General features: G+C 35.1%; 1 protein-coding gene across 3 annotated transcripts in view; it reads left to right on the top strand.

Annotated features, from left to right (window-relative positions):
- Positions 1–20,343, top strand: part of LOC143150547 (rap guanine nucleotide exchange factor 2) — a 300,304-nt gene that overhangs the window by 57,832 nt on the left and 222,129 nt on the right. For all 3 annotated transcript variants that reach the window (XM_076318903.1, XM_076318900.1, XM_076318899.1), the window contains exon 3: positions 19,130–19,257. In XM_076318903.1, the coding sequence (XP_076175018.1) occupies positions 19,130–19,257 (128 nt within the window). The remainder of the gene's footprint in view (positions 1–19,129; positions 19,258–20,343) is intronic.

The following is a 20,343-nucleotide window of genomic DNA, read 5'->3' as shown; positions in this document are numbered from 1 at the left end:
AGGAAATTGCATGTTTGGAAAAGATCGTTTTGTATCAAAACGGAGAACTTACGCATCGACTCGATAATTTAACGTCTAGAGAAGAATCCAAGCGATACAATTTTGGTATAGAAATTTAGAAATTTTCTTTTGGAAAATTCTGATAAATTTCCCAAATTGGAACTTCGTCGGGGAATAAAATGAATATTTATAGCAACGGTTCGATAATTTTGTATTCGAGAATCCGAGCGACGCGCAAATTTTATCTTTATGCATTTGTTAAATTCTGTTGGACATCGTTTGACAATTCTACTGTGTGTTTATTTTGTAGATTAAATCGTTTCAAGTCGAGTAACACGATGGTGTTTATACTATGCTTTTGATTAACCAAAAATTGTAAATTTCAATCGAGTAAACTCATGGATACGATACATTTTTTTTTCTCTTTCTTTTGATTAGAATGGTGTTTAAGGTGGCATCAAATATTAACAGCAATTTGACGTAGTTTGGGTGTACAGTCGTGAAATTTTATATTTTAAATTTAATTATACTTTCTCGATAATTCATCGATTGGAGTAAATCAGCGAGTTTGTCCTTGATGGTTGTATTTTCTTCTTTCTCGAACGTATTTCTGGCGTCCAATAATTACACGATTCATTCATAGGCTATCATTGCATACGATAGTTATGCGAAATACACGAGCAAGTTAATTTGGCACGTCGTGATCTTACCCTAGTTATTAGGACTCGTTGCCTACGAGTTGAGTTTGTTTGAGTTTTCAAATCACAGAAATTAGAGGTGGATTTTTATAGTGGACTTTCATACGTTGCCCACCATTGGATTATATTTATGTTTCCATATTAGTTCAACGTGCTTATTAACATTCGAGATTGTGTTGCAGTTATAATAACAGTTTGGATCTGTACTCGGTGCAAGTTTCGCTTCGAGATCGGCCATGTCGTTCTCATGGTTGACTTCTAGTGACGGGATTCAAATGATGATGACTGCTTCATCAGAATTTACTATCCCATTGCATAATTCTTGAACGAGTACGTTCACTTCGGTGTTGTACTTTTTTTCGTATCTCGAGTTCATTGGATGGTTGAAAGTCGGTCTGGAAATATTACAAATGCAGAGTTTCAAAGTGCTTCGTGAATTTTACAATACTATTACAGTATTGTCGAAGGAAGACTATGCTCGAAAAATGTGTACACAAGTTTTTCTTACATATTTATGTTTGATTACATGCTTCAATAGTAGTAACAGTGAGTATATAAAAAATAAATACACAGATATTATAATTAATTCAAAAAAAATATAACATTGAGAGATACGTAAATATATATAATTTCTAATCAGTGGACTCGATAGGACACATTTAGAAACATTTTACTAAAAGATAGACCGAAAAGTATTTTATAATATCTGACAAAATAGAGTAAAAATTCATCGCTGCAATTGTTTAGTTCGAGCTGTACATATCAAAGGGTTAATTTTACTCCAAATTCGATGTAAACATTTGTCACGTATTCGGAGCTCAATTATCTCGATCTCGGCTGACCAAACTGATCAACCTTTCCCGCCAATGGAAAAGCTATTTTTTCGAATAAAGACCAAGACAGCTACATATAAGAGTAGCCGGCGTTATTAATATTTACGATTCTACCTGCCGCTTGTGCAGCTAAGAATATTTCAGAATTACACGTGTATTCTCTTTGTTGTTTCCGTAATCCGTGATTTTAAGCGAGATTATATACGCACGAAGGTGCATTCGTGACTGCGTTTACAGTGGTCGAAAGGTTAAAGTGCATCGTCAATATCCTCGAGCAGAGCTGCTTGAACTTTCGAAACGAATAACCTGCTGCTTCTTATCTTCGCATAATCATGTCAGATTCTTGCACACAGCGTTGTGGAATTTTTATTGTAATCGTTATTTCTTCCGCGGTTAAATTCATCGCGAAATCTCTCCTCCCGTTTTTAATAGCAATTAGGCGGGCGAGGGTTAAAAGGGTCCAGAATCTTTCGGCGAAGTTAATTGAATAAAACCGTCTTAACGAGGCCGGCAATCGAGAAAATCACTTTCGGTGACAGTTCGTCGAAAGTCGAACGTTCTCCGTTTAAATGTTAATACCAAGTTTTCGAAGGTTTTCGAAAGAGTATCACGAAGCTACTTTTAATTTTGGAGTTTTCGAGTTCTTCGTCAATTTGCTCTTCAACAAACGAACGACCAGAATACGTAAATCTTTTAACAGAAAACTTGTGGAGAGAACTTTAGGAGAGAAGTTTCGTGACTGTGGACTCCTGTGTGTCAAGATGCTGCAGAATTATCAACAATTGAGAAGCTTCCTGGAAATAGGGCTTGTAAGAGGAAGCAGTGAATGGAATAAATTACGTTTGAAGTTTCAATTTTTTCTTTTTCGATACATAGTTACGTTCGAATGGATAACTAAGTTCAAAGAACTTTGTCGACTCCGTGAATTGTAAAACATGAATTTATTCCTCGTAATAATGCCATTTAGAAAATTGAAATAGAATTCTGTAAGTTTGTCGTTCGTTTTTAAACTTATCTTCAATCAAACTGTCTTATTAATGATATTTCATGCAACATGGTTTCTCTTGGCAAAGAAAAATTAACATATTTATATTTTTACAAGTTACAAAAATACTTAAGAAGCATTTCGCAAGGAAACTTGACCTCATTTTATGTCCACAGTATTAGAGAACAAACGTTGCGTTCGATTTTTGGAACAGTATTATTCGAATAAAGATATTTCTGTAGAAATCCTCGAACATCGAAGTTTATTCGCGGGCATTCGTACACCAGTAAAATATTCGAATATTAAGATATTCGAATATCAATTTATTCGAATAATCACAGCCCTGGTTAAAATTCATCCCACGAGTTCTTTACATTCCTTCCTCGACGCTGAAAAATAGTTTTCAGTTATTGGAGATGGATCGACGAGTTTACAATGAAAGACGACGAGTTCTCGTTGCGAAAAAAATGTACATTAAACGATCCGTTGAAAATCGAATACACACGGTGAAACAATTTCAACTTGTCCGGTCAGACACGCGAGTGTCTTTCTCTTGTTATTTAAAAATAGTTGGGCATACGTGGCGGGGCTCGTTCAACTTTTCGACCACCTTTGTCCTGCTGTTTCATCAGGACTCGGACTAACTACCAATCGTATGTTCCTAATTTGAACGTCGAACGCTTGATTGCGATCGGGAAAAACTACCTTGCTTTGTTCTATCGCGATGTACCTTTTTCCGTGGACCTGTCTGCCAACGCGATGGAACAATTCTCGCAATGAAATGTTCTGTCACGAGTGCTGCAACAACGTGGAAAAAGTTCTACGCGCAAATACTATCCGATACTCTTACAGAAGATAATACAATTTGAGCGAGACAATACGAAATGATTTTTTCCCGCGCCGCACTCGTTCGTACATAAATGGTAAAAACGTGTCGAAAGTCTTCTTGTCTATTGATTTCGAGAAATGAATGCTTCGTACGAAATGTGTGAATTTCTTAGAGAGATTCACCGTACGTTAGAATAAATCTCAAATTACTTTACAAGAATTTTTGTTCGAATAAACTGTACTCCAGAGAAAGATACGTAAATATATAAAAAGTAATAATCACTTACAGAGTGGCTATCTTTTTAGACGATTATTTTCTGGGATTAAATTGATGTACCTGTTTCATAAAAATTGATCAGATTATTTTTTAAAATTTGTTCAGTGTCAAGTTTAATTTTTAGGTGTTCAAAGGTTTTCATTTTCAAACATTTTTCTAGGATGATAATGAGATTCAGAACGTTTCGAATCGTTTGGAATGGTTATTGTATATCGAGCGATAAATTGGAAGCCTAAAACTTTTGAAAGTCTTATTACTATTATTGTAATCGATTTATTGTTTTTTTTTTCTTTTTTCTTTCGTACATTTGTAACTGACAGATATTAATGGTTTTGCTCAAACGTGATTTAATTTTCCAAAGACTTATAAAATTGTTTAATAGATTATTCGTAAGATTGAGTTATCTTCGTGTATTATATAAAAATCTGTTATGTACGATGTTTGGTAATTCAATGTCTACAATTAAATCAGATTTACGTCACTAATGTGTCGCAAACTCGTGTATCGTTGCGATTGCGTGACAGTTGAATTTACAACTTCGTGAAATTCTTCGAATTGCAGCGAACGTGTCATCGCATTTTTAATCGAGTAAAATGTAATATTTTTCAAGGTTCTGTTTCTATACCAAATTACGTAAAAATTAGAAATCACTGACAATACAATTCGCAGTTCTTTCCAGAATTGATTTTTCTTTCTCCACACAATACATTGAATTCGATTAAATTTCAATAGTTCTACAGTCAATATATAAAAAACTATCATAGGGTTCTGCATCAAGAAAATTGACCTCAGAAACTTATATAAAACTTGAATAATCTCATCATTTTTAAGTCCCTTCTGACTATTCTTTATTTGGTTCCCCTTCGTGAACTTCTCGTCGCCATTCTTAGAAAACTCAATCGAAGTTGAACAGTTCTAGCTAATAGGAAAAGAGAATTGTACAGTTTTGCATAAGAAAGCTGACGTTAACTTTGAAAACTTACATAAAATATAAATAAATACACAGATAAAAGAGAAAACCCGAAAGTAAAATCTCATCACTTTGAAAATCCCTTGAAATCGTATTTTTCACGATAAAATAAATTTCGATCCCTTCATCGATTACTACAAGAATTGAATTGGTCATATTAGATCGTCCACCTTAATAAATATACAAACAAAAGAAGCCACCCAAAAGAATTAAAAACACTTTGAAAATCCCTTGAAATCGTATTTTTCACGATAAAATAAATTTCAATTTTTTCACCGATTACTACAAGAACTAAGTCGGTCATATTAGATCGTCCACCTTAATAAACACACAAACAAAAGAAGCCACCCAAAAAAATTAAAAACACTTAGAAAATCCCTCGAAATCGTATTTTTCACGATAAAATAAATTTCGATTAGTTCACCGATTACTACAGGAACTAAGTCGGTCATATTAGATCGTCCACCTTAATAAACATACAAACAAAAGAAGCCACCCAAAAGAATTAAAAACACTTTGAAAATCCCTTGAAATCGTATTTTTCACGATAAAATAAATTTCAATTTCTTCACCGATTACTACAGGAACTAAGTCGGTCATATTAGATCGTCCACCTTAATAAACACACAAACAAAAGAAGCCACCCAAAAAAATTAAAAACACTTAGAAAATCCCTCGAAATCGTATTTTTCACGATAAAATAAATTTCGATTAGTTCACCGATTACTACAAGAACTGAATCGGCCATATCAGATCGTCCACCCCGTATACTCTTTATTTAGTTCCCTTTCGTGCTACGAACTCCTCGTCGCCTTTACTAATTATCCCGGGCCTCGTTACGATCGCGTACTGTTATAATCGCGGATAACTGTCCGCGTATTCGTATATTCTCGGTCGGAAAAAGCTGAAAACTCGTATTTCCCGGAATCGTCGTCGTCTTTCGTTTCGTCGCGCGCTTATTCGTCGTAATCGATAAGCCAATTAAGCCACGGGTAGATAACCTCGGCCAGAATATAAATCCCCATGAAAAGCAGTCGTGTTTTAAATTCCGGTGGGGGATTGGTGGGCTCGCGGGGCGGGGGCACACCGTCGTTTCACTCTTTCGTTTGTTATTTTCGTACTAATTTACAATTAGCGGAACCGCGAGGCGCGCGTTGCCCGACACGCGCGCGGAAATGCGCGGACGACTTGGTCGAAATTCAAGAGAACCGGCCGAGCAATTCCAACGATCGTGAACAATGAGAGTCTCAGATATTGTACGAGAATATCGATCCCGGTTGCCCGGTGGCGGTTTTAAACAAATAATGGCGTTTGTACCGACGCGTCCTCGATCCGGGAATATAATTGACAGGCATTTCTTTTTTTCTTTTTTTTTTTTTTTTTTTCATTTCGTTCGATTTCTTTTCATTCGCGGAATGGCGAAACGAGCTGCAGACCGGGACGGTCTTTGAAATTTTAATCTAACGAAAACGATCGAGGCGAAAATTCACAGGAAGAACGGATTTCCAGCTAAGTAAATTCCAGATAAATCGTGGAATCGAGCAATCTTCGACACGTGCGAATTTATCGTCGAATTTGATTAAACGTATTGATAAAATAAGGTTTCTGAGAGATATTGTATTTGGATTTGAATTACAAAACGATACGAGTATATTTCGAAACGAGAAAGGTCTTGCGATAGTTTTACGAATTGTACAATTTTTAAAGTAAATACATTCTTCAATTTCGTCGAACAGTATTCTACGATTTTTAAAATAAATACATTCTTCAGTTTCGTCGAACAGTATTCTACGATTTAGAGAAATATCGGAAGACCTTAAATTGAAGCTTCTAATTTCAAAATTAATACACCTCATCGCTTCGTAATCGAATTTTTTTTTTTTAAACCAGATACATCCTATTTTAATGAAATCACTTTCAAGAATTAGCAAATGCATCGAAAGTAATATTCGATCGTTGTTTTTTTAGAGTCCACTGTTTTTACCAGTCCGTTCGGTAAATAATTTTCGAATAATTTCCCGCGGTCGCGAAGAAATATACTTTCTCGTATCGCGTCGCTATGGAAATTACACGCGCGGAGTCTATCACCAATTACGTTTGCTAGGCGTACGAGAGAACGACGAGACGAACCGGGAACGACGGGTTTATGGACTTTTGATAATCGGTGCAATTCTGTTTATTTGCTCGCGATTGATAAATTAAATGCGCGGTCCACGAATCAACCGGAGAACCATTCGTTCGGAGAACTTTATCACCGAGTAGATTATATTTCGAGAGCTCCGATACACCGTGTAATGTAAAACACTCGTTAGTTTATGTACCGTTCCATTAAATATACAATATTCATTTCGTTCGTATTACGTATTCTTTTATCGTGCGATATAAACATCGATGGTAAACAAGCACGTGTATTCAATGGCGAGTAAGAAAGATTTAGAAAGTCGGGAAATACTCAGCACGGAAATTCATGAATATTCCCCGTCTACCGGTCATTACGCGAATGAATGCATTCTGATTTATTAGTCGAACAATTCACTAGCTCGGTGCGTGCTTTTATCTGAGAATGTTTTCTCCCGTTTGCGGTGCAAATTCACGAACGACGTGTACGTTGGTCGGTCGGTCGGTTAGGTTTATTTATGCCTGCATATATTCGTGCCTGCTCTGAGCTGAATTTTGAATAATATACGGGTCACTTGCCCTTTCGTTGCGCTCCTCGTAAAATCTCTAGAAGGATGTAATTTCAAGGATCGTTTAAATTCTTCGTAATTTCAAACGAAGGAGTACATTACGTATCACGTACTTGGTGCGTGTATTTGTTTCTCGAATTGTACTCGTTTCGCTCATTTGTTTCCAAATGTACTCACATCGTGCGTTTATTTCCACGACACACCTATTTATTCATTTGGAATAACATTAATATTTATTTCCGGGCGTAATCGCGGCAAATTTATGCAAAACGAACGGATGTTTTTCACGTTTATTATGGAGATTGCATTATTTATTTTTCACGTATCGGGACGAATCAGGTTTGAGATCGATAAAAGTATTCGATATCGAGATTTGTATCCGTGTCGATTCAACGAATAGTATGTATATTATTCCAAATTATTCTTATCGATCGATTCTATACACTTGTATCAGTGTTTGTAAATTATTCACGAGGGATAAGTATTTGATCTTAGAATGTACAGGGTGATCAAAAATCTTTTTTACAAACACATTTTTTTTAATTTTGTATTATTTTATTTAGAAATATAATGGATTATTTTTAGTATTTTGAGAGAAAAATAACATTTTTTGAATGACCACTGAATAAAAACGATTGAAAATGAACAAGTTATAACTTTCTCAAACCCTTCAATCTTTCGGTGGTTGTCCCGTATAATTTTACAGTTGCATTTTGTCGATCGTGGAATTTTAAAAATACAATTTTTCGTCAGGTGTTACATTTGTCGAGTATTTTAATTGAATTGACACGAGCGCAGGAAGTAGCTCCCCAGCTTTCTATAATAGATGCAAATGGTCGATTGAGCAGTTTGACATACTTAATCTCAGGCTATCGAGATCTTCCCCCGTCAGGGTGGAGCTTAATCAAAGGTTCACTGATTCAGACGAGGAAATCGCCGATTTGTCGCTCTTTAGATATACGTAGTTGGCTCTGGACACTTGTTCATTTCGCTTCAATTTCGATTTTATTAAAACTTCTTTGCACTCGGTATACGAGCAAAAATAAATTTCATATTGAGTGCAATTTTTGCGTGACAAATGTTTGTATATATTATATGTACATGTATATTTCATTCGTTCGAAGAAAATATTTGCATCTGTAAAAATTAACAGAGCTCCATTTGGAACAATTTTTTCTAATGATTCTGATTTAAAAGTAAAAAAAAAAAAGAACAATCCTGTATTAATACTTTCACTGTCAAATTAACGAGCGGTAAGAAGAATCTGTGTAAAATTAATTTTCTTATTTATGACGTAATAATTATGCCTGCTAATGTACTTAAAAATTAAACAATCTAAAGTAACATTGTTATTGTTGTTTGAGTATACTTGAGTTAAAAGAATAAATTATGTTATTTCATTTTTTTCTGAGCAATACAAGGGTAATGTTATTCTTTAGAAAAATTTCGAAATACAATGAAGTCCACTTGTTAGAATTATTTTGGCAATTTTTTATAATAATTGACTGGTGACATTATACAGAGGATAAAAATGCCCATTATTGAACTCGATTTAGTACAAATATGCTAAGAATTCTTATCGTTTGCCACCAAGTGTAATTATCACGATTAATCCCAATAACCAAAGTTTGAGTACAATAAGCGGATTAGTTTAAATTAATTTTATACTATATTAAAGTATTTTAAGACCGATTATGATAATAATAGCCGATCGATAACATTATCCGTGATTATAATAACCGGATTCCACTGTACACGATTAACTCAATATGATTAATTACCGCGACAAGTACCCCGAGTGTATAGATATTTCAATCATCACTACGCTCTTATTTTACATCATACTTTTTCATCGTACAAAGATTAATAGGTAAACAGAAGCAGTGATACATTCGTTCAACGATTTCATGATTATATGTGCGATTATTATGTTTTTTTTTCTCTTTTATTAGTTATATCAACTTATATTAGTTACATTATTAGTTACACACACATCAATTGAAATTACAATTGTCCAAATTTTCCTTGGAATCTTAACGATCTATATCCATTATTTCCTTGAATTTCGTTCACCAGAAGTAACATTCCGTTGATTTTGGCGGAAGGGTATACGAATTCGAATAAAAGATTCGCGCGAAATTGGGGCAATTCCTATCCATCTCCGCGTTGGCGAAGTGCATCGCTCTATAATAAATGGGAAGCACCGTATCGTTCACGGGGCTCCCGAAGATCGAAATAATTGAAATTTACGTCGATCCCCGTGGAACCCCCTTTAAAATCTCACGAGACGCGTTCGTAAGTTCGGTTCATACGATCCATACGTGAAGGTCGTCCAGTGTTCGCTCCACTTTTCGTGCGAAAAAGGAATAAAAGGTAAGAGGAGGAGATCGAGAGGCAGCGAAGTCGAACCAGAGCGTACCCTTCCCTTCTCGCAGAATGCACTCGCTGCGTTTCGGAGACCGTACGGCGCCGTGGAAAATCTTGATTCCTATGCTTTTGCGCTTATGGAGATTATTTACGTCCGCGGAGAAGTAAACTCACTCTCGACACCTACTCAACGCGAACGATCCACCATTCTTTATTTTCCAGATATTGAAATTTTACGGTATTCCCGTTTCGAATTCACGTGCTTCGCTTGTAGCAAGATCGAGAACGATACACCTCGCGCGAAATAGTTGGACATTTTTTACTTCTCGCTCCGCGCGACTTTTGAAATCATTTGGAACGGTTTTTAACGTAGAATAATTTTCGTGGGCGATCGACGATCGAGGGAAGTGTTGAAATAATCTTCTTGATCGAGCACTTTGAGAAATTGAAAAATTTGTGTCTAATAGTGTGGAATACTTTTTTGTATTACTTAATAATATATATGTGTATTTGTTACAATTTGTGGAATCTACTATGGTGATTCTCAGTTTTTTGTCTGTGAGTCGTTTTATCGATTTAACGAGACATTGTAATATGGAGATAATCGTTAAAATTTTACATAAATATTTTTAGAGTTAAATTTTGTAATTGTGCAATGCAGCAATATCGTCACCAGGTTGATAGGTTTCATAGATCTCTATTGGTTTGAAGTTTTATTAATTTTGGACGAAATGATTCGTCTTCGAAGAAGTTAGGTCCTATAACACTTTTATGCTCTTCGTCTTAGGTTGTTAATAAAATATCATTCTCGAACACAATGAATTTTGTAAAAAATTCACTCGGTGTTCGTACGAGTGTATGCACTTTTCTCTTTCTAAAGTTAGAATCTCCCTAGTTTGCAGTTTTTAATACATGGATGCATTAAGTAAAATTAACGTTGGAGGAGGATTATGTTTTTAAAAAATTCAGAAAAATTAAGTAACTTCGAGGAAGAAATTTGCAGATAATATAGGCTATTTTCATTCGTCACTTAACAAACCTATAGACCTATCTGTAGATTCATTGCGTACTTATGTTGTGTGTTTTAATTTTATCGATTAACTTTTTAATCTATATTGACTTTTTTTACACTATTTCAACTGTACTGTACGTTTTACCAGTTCTGAAGAATTGTCTTGTTTGCGATTAAACCACGAATTATAGGTCATAGCGTGTTAAATCTCACCGAGTATTGAATATATTACCGACAATAAACTTACACGAGTAGGCAACGCTCTAATTAATTTCAGCAATGCATTTATCGTCCATTACCGTATTACAGACTCGACAAATTATCACAGGTGTTTGACGAATAAAGGAAAATATTCACTATAGTACGCAACAAAAATCTAATTTTTACGTCTATCGAAATTTTTACGTTAAAAATTTCTACCTTTATCGGTTAATACTAGTGACAAAACAGAGTCTGACAAACCCTAACAAATTTTGTTATTGCCAAAAATTCAATTCACTTAGTTTCTTAATAAATGAATAAAAGTAATTCACGTAAGATTTCTTCTTTAAAAATGCTTACAATTATTTAAACAAATAGTATTCTACAGACCATATGTAAAATTTGTACTTTTTTCATATATCTTTGCCATCTCTAAATTCTTTCCTTTGTTCCTTACTAAATTGATAAAAGTAATTTACAGAGTCATTCTTCTTCTCAAAACTGCCTACAAATATTTAACCAATAAACTTCTTCAAACCGTATCGGTTAAGTGATAAATTTATACTTTTTTAATCTATCTTTGCCATCTCTAAATTCTTTCCTTCGTTCCTTACTAAATTGATAAAAGTAATTTACAAAGTCAGATTCTTCTTCTCAAAACTGCCTACAAATATTTAACCAATAAACTCCTTCAAACCGTACCGGTTAAGTGATAAATTTATACTTTTTTAATCTATCCTTCCCATCTCCGGATTCTTCCTTCCGTTTCCTCCAACCGTTAAACCCGTGAGAAGACTTTAACAAATTAGTTGGAAAACAGTGTACGAAGTAGGACAAACAGAGGTAGTTTTGCTCGTGGCACCTTTAAATTTCTTCGTTTGCTTGGTCTCGCTGTTAAAACCCGTGGAACTCCTTTAACGAGTTAGCTTCGAAAACAGTGAGCGAGATAAGGCGGAGGTTAGACAGCTTTGCATTAAAATTGAACTATTTGAACGACGATCGGAGAAAAGAAGAAAAAAAGAAAAATAAAAAAGAAGAAGAAAACGAACGACGCTAACAGCTTCCGAAAGCTTAGCTTTTATTTCCCAGCCACCTGTTTTCACGGGATAATCCAGCCAAGAAAACGGAGGATCGTTCGAAAGAAAAGCGTGTGTCTCGGCAGCACATTTTCTCGTACTGTTTCCCATTCTGGATTGTCTAGCCGGCCATTTCAAGGGGGGGCAGGGAATTTAGTTTAGGATTTTCGGGGAACATACATTTATCTTTCCTTAGATTGTAGCGTATAGCCCCTGCACGCTACGACGATAGTGGAAAACTCCACTCATGGGGTCTCTTATCTTAGCTGGCACCATGGTCAGCGCAACCATTACGCTACATTAGGGAGGCTGATTTTACCTCGTTTTTTGCTCGATAATTTCGGGGATTACATAAATTGGCGGCATTTAAGTGCAATACAGTGGAACGTTCTCGCGTGCAATCGCCCCGTTTCTGCAACGCACGCTAGTCGAATCGGTTTTGCAGTTTTCACAATGGGGGAATTGATTTTGCACGAGATTATTGCTTTTCGAGTAACAAGGATCTTTCCCGGGCAAGAATTGTGAACAATTTCTTTTTAAATTATCGACGAGTTTTTTTTGTTTCGTTCTTTTTCGTACTGTGTTGTATTTTTGTACTTTTTTGTTTTGTGTTGTATTTTTGTTCTTTTTTGTACCGTGTTGTATTTTTGTACTCTTTTTTTGTATTATGTTACCTCCGACGTTAATCATTCGGGTCACGGGAGAGTTGGAAGAAATCGATCTGGGATTGTAAATAAGTTGTAACGGTGAACTCTGGAATTTTTCCGTTAGCTTTGACGTGTAATTTATAAAGGAAATCGTTTTCAACAGATTTAAGTGTAGAGTAATTTTACCAATATTGTAAATCGTCTCGATCTTTCAATTTTGTGGAATTCTTTAGAATTCGTAGAATATTAATCGAATTTCTTGCAAACATTATCTTCATTATTAACGAACAATGTTAATTAAAGTCCTTAAAAGATTCACGTACGGTGTTAATTAAATTCCTTGGAATACCAAACCTTTGTTATCTTATTTCTTTTTGTTATTTCACGTTGTATAATATGGTTCGGTGCAGATATTTGCAGATATTTTTATAACATGTAGTTTTTCTACGAAATTATAATTTTTGGAATCGTGTAATGTTTCCCATGAATAAGGATCGTTTTCATGGATTTCTATGGGGCGATTAGTTTGAAATAAAAATGATTGCAATAAAGGGCAATATCCTTTAGATCTTTCCGAAAAACTACGAATATTTAAGACGAAAAGGTAAATTACTTTTAATAGATACTACCTTATAAAGTAACTCGAGATATGAAATATGCAAAAGAAGCATTGCAAGTGCGTCTGGTATCTCGGATTTCAATTCATCGAAGCCTGAACGAACGAAATTCTTCGTATTTTTAACTGTAATTCTCACGAAAAAATTTTTAACTCCACAAATTTACGTACATTCAAATTTACGTACACAAATTTACGTACACAAATTTACGTAGATTACCAACAAACATCGAAGCTCCAAACACTAATCAATATGAGTCCAAGGTAAAGAAAACGAACAATATTAATTTCATAACGCAAAATGTAACCACCTTTAACTTTCTTAATAATTCTCAATAATCGATCGCTATCTTTTTCAACAAATAATGCATCTCCAAAGTTCAAATTAAATTCGTTCAAGTTGAAAAGAGTAAACGGTATTATTGAATTGTTTGGAAAGTCATTTCGTTTTCCAAAATGGAGAATATATAATTTTAATAAAATTTGTATACACTCTAAAAAAATCGTGTTTCATTTTCACCACAAAAAAAAAAAAAAAAACGAAATGACTTTCTGAACAATTCCAATGTCGAGCTATACTCGACGTTACAAATATAAGTATCTTGCTTTGGATAAACTTATTTAGATAACGTTACTTATTAGGTGTGTTATTTAGGTAACTTTAGTTTGTTAGGTAACTTATTTAGGTAACTTTACTTTATTAAGTAGTATCTTACTACTTCGTACAAATGTTACAAGTTGGTAGCTCGTTAGGTAACTTTCCTTTAAGTTAACAAGTATCGATACTTTCGTAACAAACACTGTAAATAGTGTCCTGATTCTTTTTTTTTTGTCAATTCGTAGTAGTCGATTAAGATCTTTTTACTAGACCGAAGGATACAGTTATAAAAAATTGTGATTGCGCGATACACGTTCCGCGTTGTGAAATTAATATTACTTGTTCTCTTAGACATCGATCGCCTTGCTATCTGCATAAATACCTATATATATATATATATATATATATATATATATATATATATATATACATCTTGACAACATCGTGCTGGATCCTTAATCGAATTCACTCGTCTGCCTCGATGCACGTTTAACCTGAACTCGCGAACTTCGTGGCGCCATTTCGTCTGGATTGTTTGCGAACGGGAACCACAATTAACATTAACAGCGAAACGGAGTATCGATCTAACTCGTGGATCGTTCGAAACGGAACAGGGCGCGTACCCGATTTAGCTTCAAAGCTTGTTCGAGTGTCTATCGTTGCCACTCGAGTGGTTAAACGCAAAGTTGTGACAAGTACGAGTTTATGTTCAATGAAATTTATCTCGACGAAATTTTCATTATCGAAGTGTCGTGAAATATTACCGGTGGTCTGAGAATATGGTGCAGCTTCCACGAATTCGCTGTAACTCGCTCGAGCAGCTGTCGTTTGTAAACAGAGAAATGAATTTTCAATAGGGGGATGTAAAACACGCGTAGTGAAATTATTCGAAGTTTATAAATTTCGGTGAACTCGAATACGAAGTAGAGTTCAAACGAAACGAGATAGAATGGCAAAATGGGATAGAATGGTATAATAAACTGTTGCGTATGATAATTTTAAAAGTTTCGTACCATCGTGGCCTTAGGTACGTGCAATTTAAACGGAATTGAAACGTATGTTCGTTTTAAAAATTACACAATTTGGAGAGATATTGCAAGATTGTAAATCCTTTTAAACTAAGTATATCACATTTAAATTTGATTCACATTTTCTAAAATCTCTTACCAGTGGATCAATTAATTTGTCCGATTCAATTCTTTCCGCGATCAATGGACAAAGTGAAATTTTTTTATCACAAACGATACCATATCGACGAACCTATGTTATTTTAAGGGAATAATATTTGATTTTTTCTACGTTCTTTTCTTATGTAAGTTTTTAACGTCACATTGAACTTTTTTTATACTTATTCGTACAATTTGATTTGTTCATCAGTTAACAAGTATCGAGACAGATCCAACGAGCTGAAAATTAGTATTTTTCACGCAAAATAAAAATATAAAACTACCTAAGATGTTAATTTAACCAGTTTCAAACTTCTCTTTAAAATTACTTAATTATTAGCTGTGCCTTTCCCTACAATATTCGTGGACAATTATCGATATAAACAACTAATGATACTCCTAAATTAATTTATCCTTACCCTCTCTAACCTTGAAGATAAGTGTGCAGTCCGATACAAATAAGAATACATTCAGTGGCGGTAGTTCTAATATTAAATATCGCTTTGAAGAACCTTCGACTTCGGAATTATATTATTCGTAACAAAAAAAAGTTGATTCGTTCGCTCAAAAAAATAAAATAAAGAAAAAAACATTGTAATTTATCAAATTGTTCATCCCGTACGTGACGGCGCCGTACACAAAATTTACAACTACGAAGCGTATCTATCGTTTGTTCCCTCGAAATCCACAGGCTTGTTAACCCGCAGCTCCGACTGCACGTTTATCGCAAACACGATGTTGTTTTCCGTGCATGCTAATCCGATAATTTCGCTCGTAGGGCACAGTCTTCCCCCGTCAGTTTTGATAACGTGGCCCCGTAATCGCGTAACATCGATAATCACGAAGGTCGACGTTGCATTATCATATACGTCACGCGCGGCGGGTTTAATCATAGTAACGACGACGTTACTAATTCACGTTGTCTGTCCAACGAACGTGGAATTACGTTGATAAAAGTTCGCTCGACTTTCTATGGAAGTCGATCAACGGGCTCGTCTAGCTGCAGATCAAGCGTGGAAATTGAATCCTTAGCTCGCTGGATCACTTGCGTCATCGATCGGTCGCAGTCTTGCTCGTTCGAACACCAAACAAGGGTTTAACCCTTACCACTCCTGTGTCGAGTGTGCCTCGACATCACATTTCTTACACAAACACCAATGTCGAGCTACACTCGACGTTATAAATATAAGTATCTTACTTTGGATAAATTTATTTAGGTGACGTTACTTATTAGGTGTGTTATTTGGGTAACTTTAGTTTCTTAGGTAACTTTACTTTATTAAGTAGTATCTTACTACTTAATATAAATGTTACAAGTTGGTAGCTTGTTAGGTAATTTATTTAGGTAACTTTCCTTTATTAAGTATCTCACTACTTAATATAAATGTTACAAGTTGGTAACTTATTAGAGAATTTATTTAGGTAACTACTTTATTAAGTAGTATCTTACTACATATAAATGTTACAAGTTGGTAACTTATTTAGATAATTTTACTTTATTAATTAGTATCTTACTGCTTGTTGTACATGAAAAATACATTTGTTGCACACTCTGCACCGTTGCAAGACAACATTTTATCGAGACCCTCTGTTTTGATCTATTTTGTAAATTAATTGAGGAGCACTTGGTAGGTAAAAAAAGAAAAAAAAAATATTAAAGAGTACAAAAGTTTAATGCGTTTGAGTGTTTCTTCTCCGATACCCCGGAGCACACGGGGCGGGGGTGCACGAAACAACGCCCAGAGCTCCGTAAATTATTCGTTCGCTTCCAGCGTATTCCAGGAACAATAGGTTGACCAACACGGCTCGAGTATTGCATTTGCACAGTAGGTAGTGTTCGAGAATTAACTTTTCGCAACGAGTTTAACCCTTTACGCTCGAAGATTCCTCTGCGAGGAAGACTAGTCGCTCGATGATATTTTTCGCAACAAAAATTACGTACAACTCAGAACAAAAATTACGTATGACTTAGAACAAAAATTATGTTTAATTTAAAACAAAAATTACATATAATTTGGAACAAAAATTACGTATGACTTAGAAGAAAAATTACATTTAATTTAGAACAAAAATTACGTATAACTTAGAAAAAAATTACCTATAATTTTATTGTTACTAATGTAACTTCTGTCACTTGGATATTTCGTACGTACATTTTTATATCTTACAAGAAGTAACCTTTTAACGTGACGTCTTGCAATTTTTCACGGTGCAACACGACGTCAAGTTGTTGCTTTAAATTCCACTGCGACTGAGAGTCGCCTTTCGAGCGGAAAGAGTTAAGACGTTGACTGTCGCATCATGTTTTTTTATATTTAACACCTTCCCTTACGAATCATGTGAGATTCGTGGTAAGAAAATTGGGCCAAACACGAGAATGAGTCTTCTCCACATTGGTACGCTCAAATATATTCTTTTTTGAATATTAGAAAGAAAAATTTGTATAATGTACGTTCAAATATATTTTCGTAAAAATATAAAAAATAACCCTTATACAATATCTTCAAAAAGAAAATTTAGCGTTTACGAGGATACCGAGAGTTACAAGAGACCTTGGTGTTGATTATGGCACGCATTATCGAAACTTAAATTCTAGGACAAGGGGTCCAAACCATAATCTAACAAATGGAAAAATTCGATAATTTATTTACGAACAAAATACAGTGGAATTAATTTATTACGATCATTTTGGGACATTTTTCTTTCTTTTTTTTTTGGGAAGGATTTGCAATTTTTGATAAGAATAACCAAGTGGTAACATTACAGAGACGATAAGAATTGTTCATCACCGAATTCAATTTATCAGAAACAATTACACGAATATTACGAATATGACGACTAAACGAATAACAAATAAAATTCCAATGGTTGTTCGTTACTCGAATAAACTTTCACGAAATTTATTCGAATAACGGCCAACACTGCCAAGTATCTAACTATAAATGCTTTCTAGCCAACCATAAAAGCAATACGAGATTTAAAGCCAGTAAGCGCAACAACCGTTAGCAAATAGTTTATTCACCGTGTTGGAGAATCAACAAAGTGAAAATACTTCTAATCCACCGTTTAAATCGTACACTAGCACACCGCGTTCCATACGTGTGATATATTATAATTCACTCGTCCGTGAAGTACGGACTGGTGTCACACTGTACACCGACGTATTCTCAGAATATTCAGTTACTTTACTTAACGAGTTTTATTCGTTGCCGAACAAATAAAAATATGCACTGTATCGTGTGGAGCGCGGTTTGTGGTCGGACGGTTTGCCAACCGAATGGTGGTAACGAACGTATTAAAGAAACCGTCATTAGAAGTACGCACCTCGTTGATTCCTCCACCACCGTGACTGTGTTATTTCGAAACGATTGTTCGGCAATTACCCATATTCAAGTGATAAACTACGTCCACGGCGTAAAGAACCGTTTCATTGAATTTGCTCGGTCGCGTAAGTGCGGTTACCGGTTTCATTCATCAAATTGGATAACGATAGTACAACGATCCTAGCGTAAGATAACGTGGCGACATTAGGGGGTAGCGTTAGAGGCAATTGCTTTGGCGCGCGAGCGCGCCTGTCTCTTTCGAGTTCGTGGATCGCTTTTTTACAACTTGATTCCGATAGAGAGCACTGGACACGAACGATACACTTCTGACGAGTATACTCGTGCGAGAATTTTTCCAAGCAACGTGACGGAACTTGAAAATCACCGGTCGCGCGCGAGCATTAAATTTGCAACGCTTGAAGTTAAGTTCGCTGACTGAGAAGTATTCGACTAAATATAAATACAAGCCGCGAATCTGCCCAGAGCTCTCTAGGTTGTTTTTTAAGCGTATTTCGAGAGTTGCGAAACTTTCGACAATGAAAGGTTTCTTATCGTATCCTCGTTCACGATCGGTGAATCGATTTTTCATCAATTATTTAAATAACCGCGTACTCAATCAGAACAGAATTAATGCGAAGGGAAATACATGATATTCGATTATCGATAAGAAAGTTCGATGATGGAGTATGGGATTTTATGCGTGGAATTTATACGTGATGTAGAAATTGATTGTTCGTTCATTAAGCTAAATTAGTGCGAGGTTTTTATTTAACAATGACTTATGTTGTCTATGAATCTTTGTTTCGACGATGTAATATTTACAATTGTTCTTCTTTTTTTTTCAGGATCTACAGATCATATATTATGGTCTGTTAGATCTAGAAGCATTACGTTCGTACAGAGATTCCAATCTACGTGGACTTTGCAAACTTGTTCGATATGAAAGGCATCATGCGAACCACGTTCTGTATTAGTAAGTAATATTTTTCCAATTAGTCACAAGCATTTATTTTATGTTTTTGCATTGCATACAGTAACAGCACACAGAGCATTTTCATAACAAATATATTCGCGCAACGATATTTGCGTATTAAAATTAATATTTGTATCAAAAACGTTTTCCTTTGAAACAAGTTTTCTACTACTTCTAGAATAGATAAACTTGCCAGTAAGAAGTTTCTTTATCGACAGTTCATTCTATCCACAATGCTACTTTACCGATCTAACTTTATATTTCTTACCCTCTGCGGAAAACTATTAGAATACAGATACTTTTCGTAGATGTCGCTACATTGTTTGTTTTTTCGATTATATCTCATTACAAGTAACAAACGAGTTGTGAAATAAAGGATGCAAGAGTTACACAGATCGAGCATTCTCAAGCTTCCATATTCGCGTTACTTCCAATGTTAACAATTCAGACTACAGTAAAATTTCAACAGCAGGAATTAAAATTAATTACAAATGCAACGAGAAATAATGATTTGTATAGCAATCAGAATAACAAATCGGATATAGAATAGACAATTCATTTTACACGACTTGGTATCATAATACGAAATACCGACTTCATGATTTATCGGTGGATTTTAAGCGACCTCATCGTTTATAAATTGCGATTCTATGTCCGACTGAGCCACCAAAGTCGGTAAAGGTAGTAAATGTCACACGATCTGAAATACCGACCTCGTAAACCATCGGTGGTTCAGGAGCAATGTTCATTCAAAAACGGAAACTCGAGAGAACTATATTCGACCGAGTCACCAAAGTCGGCAAAGGTAGTAAATGTGGAAAACTGATTTCCCTACGTCACTCGTGATCTTATCAAACCTATCGGTCTCAGAAGGTACCGTAACAATGCGTTCCATTCGTCCTCACAGATGGAACTCGAAACGTTTTAACGATACGAAACTAACCTAACAATTTTATAAAATATTCCAACTCACGTCTATTCTTAAACATTCCCACATTCGCTACATTCTTACATTGTAAGAAAAGAATAGCAAAACAACACTTGCTACTTTCGTATCTCTTCCTTTGACACATAATTTAGAATTAC

This window comes from Ptiloglossa arizonensis, chromosome 8 (assembly GCF_051014685.1).
Source record: "Ptiloglossa arizonensis isolate GNS036 chromosome 8, iyPtiAriz1_principal, whole genome shotgun sequence".
Lineage (NCBI taxonomy): Eukaryota > Metazoa > Arthropoda > Insecta > Hymenoptera > Colletidae > Ptiloglossa > Ptiloglossa arizonensis.
Note: the sequence above shows the minus strand (reverse complement) of the source record. Positions and strands in the feature narration are given on the sequence as shown.